This window comes from Anarrhichthys ocellatus, unplaced genomic scaffold (genome assembly GCF_004355925.1).
Source record: "Anarrhichthys ocellatus isolate YVR2014 unplaced genomic scaffold, GSC_Weel_1.0 scaffold3609, whole genome shotgun sequence".
Taxonomy (NCBI): Eukaryota; Metazoa; Chordata; class Actinopteri; order Perciformes; family Anarhichadidae; genus Anarrhichthys; species Anarrhichthys ocellatus.
In genome coordinates this window covers 1-5456 of record NW_022283583.1, presented here as the reverse complement: position 1 = coordinate 5456, position 5456 = coordinate 1, and the positions used below count along the sequence as shown (strand labels likewise).

At 38.6% G+C, this 5456-nt stretch overlaps 1 protein-coding gene across 1 annotated transcript; it reads right to left on the bottom strand.

Annotated features, from left to right (window-relative positions):
- Nucleotides 1-80: 80 nt before the first annotated feature.
- Nucleotides 81-5322, bottom strand: LOC116379035 (salivary glue protein Sgs-3-like; the record flags this gene model as incomplete). Its single annotated transcript, XM_031840953.1, has 2 exons — nt 81-571; nt 5055-5322. Coding segments are annotated over 2 exons (759 nt in total), but the record flags the coding sequence as incomplete, so codon positions are not given.
- Nucleotides 5323-5456: the final 134 nt, after the last annotated feature.

The window sequence follows — 5456 nt, the reverse complement described above, 5'->3', positions numbered from 1 at the left end:
GCTGTAGTTGTGGGGGCAACAGTTGTTGGGGCAGCTGTTGTGGGAGTTGCAGTTGTTTGGGCGGCAGTTGTTAGGGCCACAGTTGTGGGGGCAACTGTTGAGGGAGTCGCAGTTGTTGGGGAGGGTGTTGTGAGAGCCGCAGTTGTTGGGGCCATAGTTGTTGGAGCTGCAGTTGTTGGCGAGGCTGTTGTCAGGGCCGCAGTTGTTGCGGCCGCAGTTGTTGCGGCCGCAGTTGTTGGGGCCGCAGTTGTGGGGGCCGCAGTCGTGGGGGCCGCAGTCGTTGGAGCCACCGTCGTTGGAGCCACCGTCGTTGGAGCTGTAGTTGTGGGGGCAGCAGTTGTCGGAGCCGCAGTTGTGTGAGCCGCAGTTGTCGGGGCCGCAGTTGTGGGAGCAACAGTTGTCGGGGCAGCTGTTGTGGGAGTCGCAGTTGTTGGGGAGGCTGTTGTGAGAGGCGCAGTTGTGGGAGCAACAGTTGTTGGGGCCGCAGTTGTGGGCGCAGCAGTTGTTGGGGCAGCAGTTGTGGGAGCTGCTGTTGTTGGAGCCGCAGATGTGAGAGCATTTGTTGTTGAGCCTGCAGTTGTGGTTGATCATTTAGTATGAGTAATATTAAGAATTTCCAAAAACCATATCAAATTAAATACCTCAGTAATTCATATATCATGTCATGTTCAACTTGAAATACTGTGTGAACATCCATATTGTCAACAAGAAGATAGATCCTAGTGTTTTTGTTGAAACTACCACCTTTTCTTGACCACGGACCATCAGGCCAAACCTTATATAAGTTGTCTGTCTTCTTCATAATTCAATACTGTCTTCAAATGCAGTGTCTAACTCAGAAATGGTTAAACTTGACAGAGGGTAATGAGTGCTTCATTGTTATATATGTGCTTTTTTAATGCAGCTTTAATTTGGAATGAATGTTTTTTGGGGTTAAATGTTAATCACAATCACATATAATGTTTTGCAATATCAAAATTCCAATGTAGCAATGCTATTAATACAATACTGCTCTAAAGTACAGATAACTTTTAACCATGTTTTTTTTTTTTTCTTTTTACTAACATTTAAAAAGTGAGACGGTGGCACCTGATTATTTCTGCTAGCCAGGATTTATGTGGATGCTCTTGTTTTTATTCTTCAACGTCCGTGACAGAAGACCATTCAGGCAGTAAATGTCATCTTGGAAGTTAATCAGCTACAAAACAGCATTTTAATTACAAAACTACTAATGTTATTCTCATGTTTGAAGACTATTCAGTCAAACTAAACAATATATAATTTTAACAGTTACCTTGTGCAGAGGATGCATGTAAATATCCAAACAAAAATATCCAACAAAGGATGTGTCTTTCCATGATGACTGAGACAAGTATTTTGTCTGTGATCGCATGTTGCGCTTAGTTTGTGAATTACTCCTCCCTCAGCTATGGAGGAGGAGACAAGGCATTGGAGACAGAGGCTACTTTCATACAACCTGAAAAACCAGGTAAGTCAGACACGCATGTTTACAAAATAGTACCCACTCCAAACTAAATCACTAATTACATCATATAATGACCTTACACCATGCTACATTAAGCTGGCAATCCAGTTTTTTTAAAAGAAAATGTTTTGATTAGTTTAACTGCTGTATTAATCAGTTTCTAGTGGGTCATGATTTGCATATTTGGGTTTTTGTTTGAATGTTTTTCATCAGTGGAATTACTCTTTTCACAAAGGATGACAATTCACATTCTAAGCAAGCCGAGTCCCTTATTAGGGGTCCAAATGGCGGAAACCCTATTGTTTGGTGCTGATGAACCTTCATTATTATTGCCATTATTAATTGTTGCTACTATTATTATTATTATTAATAATGATAGTATTAATAATAATGACAATGAAAGTATTAATAATAATAATAATGATAGTATTAATAATAATAATAATAATAATAATAATAATAATAGTAATGTATTTTTACAAAGCTTCTACATCAGAAATCTTGATTGGAAGTTGTGTGCAAATGCTGCTCAACAAATATGCCCTCAATCGTCCAGATGGTGGCACTGCCTCTCTCCATTCATAAACTATTTTGTTAATCTTGGTGGAAGTAATTTTATAAATTAAATCATGGCCTCATATCTCATCAAGTTAAACACACATATTTCATACTTTCTCTCTTTGTTTCCAGCTTTAGAAGTTATTCTCTCCTTTTCTGAGATTTCCTCTAGTTACCTTCCATCTTTGAACTTTTGGACTTTTTAACTAATTCCTAGTTGTTTACTTCATGACTGCGATTCTGTGTGTTCTGGTGAGGATTTTCCTACTGATTTTCTATTCAGAAATCCTTATATCCTTGTATTTTTGACAGAGTTTTTGATTACCTTTGATTTTTAATCACAGACTTAAGAATGAATGTAATCCTTTCAATTGTACATAATCCTTTTTGTCTTTTCAGTGTTTTATGGATATTGGTATGGATTCTCTCTCGATTGAAAGCCACTTTGCTTCTGCTCTGTCCTTCAGCCATATCCTACTGTAAATGTATTTGTTGCATTAAAATAGCTCTGCAGGTTAGGAATGGCTGACCACACATTTTTTTTGCTTTGGTTAATTTTCCTTTCATTGTTTTATAAAGAGTTCATTGTTAAGATATTCATCTGTTTAAAAGTATCACAGCCCATGTATTTCAGAGGGCTCGTCCTCTAATAGGAATAGCTTCTGCTATCAGTGTATGAATGTGTGTGTGAATGTTGACATGTATGTTTCAGCGCTTTGAGTGGTTGGACGGCTAGAAACAAACGCTATATAAATGCCATATCCATAACCGTTACAAACAAAACACACTGGTCCCTATTTATTATATTTGGCATTATTTGTTTTAACCTCACTGCTATTATTAATGAATTTTTCATATAGCAATATTGGTGTGTATGATGAACACTCAGTTAAATCCTTGCCTTCTTTAGGGATGACTGTGATTACTCATGAGAGTTCGGTGCTCAGGTTCCCAAATCTAATGCAAAATTAAAAACTTTGGTGTCAGTATTGCATTAAACCTGGAAAAATGTTTGTATATCCATAATTCCCTGGAGTCTTACCCTTTTTAAGTTTCTTTATTTGTCTTGATATTCCAACTATTGCTAACGTTTTTATGAGGGACACGTTCTGATGTGAGGAGGCTTCTTTTAGTTTGGTACCCCGTAGTAATGTTTTAATTTTTTTAAATGTAAATGATCTCTCTATTTCTTCTGATCAACCTTTTTAAGATTTTTTAAGTCTTTTTTTTTCAGATGTATTAGCTATTATTTGTCTTCTTGATACAGCTTCTGCTCCTTCCAATGAGGTGATCTCAGTGATTTCCCCTGTATTGTTCAATTCAAAGCAGTTGTTTAGGCTTTGTAGAACTTCATTTCACATTTAGGGTATTGGTTGCATGATCTGAAAAATTAATTGTTCCAATAGCAGATTGACTGATACATGAAATAAAAAAATGTAACACCTATCAATCTACTGTATGTAGAATGTCTACCTGGGTAATATGTATAATCTTTAGTTGTTGGATGTAGTGTTCTCCATACATCTATTAATCCTATCTTTGCACATGTACTCCTAAGTATTGAAGCTGCTTTTTCTGCCTTACATGTTCAAACTGTTGAGTCTACATTGGGGTTAAGGCTTCGGTTAAAGTCCCCACCAATGATAAGTGTTCCTTTCCCTTGTGTCATTATTAACTCTTTTACTTGAGTCATAAATTGAGGCAATAACTCTGGTGGATAGCATACATTCATCAGAGATGCTTCAGTTTTCTCTATTGTTCCCACAAGCAAAACAAATCTTCCTTCCTTATCCTGTATACAGTTTATCTTTTCAAAGGGAATCTGGGCTTTTATAATTGTTACAACTCCCCTTCTTGCTGAGCTATGAGGACGAAAACTCTTGTGCATTTCATGCAACTTTCATGTTCTTTTTGTGACACGTAGATTTCTTGGAGAAACAGTATATGTCCCTTCTTCAATTGCAAAAAGCTTTGTCTTTAACGAACAGGTAGCTAACCAATCAATGTTTAAAGCACCTACAAAGAATAGTTCTCGGTTTTCATCTCTAGATTTATCCAGCATTAAAAATTGAGTCTAAGTATGCTATATATGCAGTAGGTGGCCTATAGCAGCAACCCACAAGTATAGGTTTAGTTTGTGGCAGGTGAACCTGTAGCCACAGTGCCTTCATGTCACCATTAAATCAACTCATATATTTACTGGAACATTATTCTGGACATAAAAAGCTACGCCTCCCCCATATCTATTCCGGTCTTTCGTGAACAGTGTATATCCATCAACCGCTAGTTCTGTATTTTCAAATGAGGAACCTAAATGTGTCTCAGATATTGTAAGTATACGGATATTGTTTGGTCGCATCATACAACTTAATTCATAGATATTATTTCTTAAGCTACAAATGTCTGCATGAGCTATCAGCAGGCCTTTGCCTGGGATAGTGTGAGTGTTTGAGCCCATATTAAAATAACACCAACCAGTAAATAGTTAAATGGCAAGAGTAGGGCTTAAGGACCCAACTCACTCACAATATTGGTGGTTTTCTCACTGTGTCGGTTTCTTGTGAGAGGATGTGATATCAGTCTGTTGTGCCAGAGATAGGCAATTTCCCCTTTCTCATGCGCTGCGCTCACAGCTGGCATGAGATCCCTTCTCTTTGGCGGACAGCCTCCATAAAGTCCTCATTGATAAAGATGTTAGTTTCCTTTAGGTGCCCAGCATTCTGAAGAGCGGCTACTTTATCCTTGTGGGCCAGCTGTTTTACATTGGTTGATTTCAGGTCGTCCATTTCCTTCTGGGTGTATTGAATACTCGTTTTAAGATCTTTTGAGGTCCATTCGTTTGTTCGTAGAATCCAATATCATTTGAACAAAACATTTGAAGCTCTGCTCTTGATAAATAATCTCTGTGAACGGCTCCTTTTGTTGTTGTAGGAGTTTTCGCACCTGAGTTATAGTAACCATTTTGAGCGGTGACTTGGTGGTTAATAAGAAATGAAATGTTAGTATTTACACTTATGTTGATCGTTTAGTCCTGGATCCCAAACAACTGTCATGTAGTCCGTGAAAGTGCGCCAGTAGTAGTGGTTGTTGCTGGTGTAGTAGTAGTGGTTGGCGTTGTAGTGGTAGTTGTAGGGGGTTTTGTAGTTGCTGGTGTAGCAGGGGTTATTGGAGGTGTTGGTGTGGGGCTCATAGGTGTTGTAGTTGTGGTGGGTATTGTGGTGCTTGTTGGTATCGTAGTTTGAGGTGAGATAGTCCTGTTTGGAGTTGTTGTGGTGATGCTAAGGTGGTGTTGTAGTTGGTGGTGTATTAGTGGTGCTTGATATTGTTGTGGAGGTTGCAGATGCTGTGGTATTTGCTGGTGTCGTGGTTGTTGGAGGTGTTGTGGGGCTCAAAGGTGTTGTAGTTGTGGTGG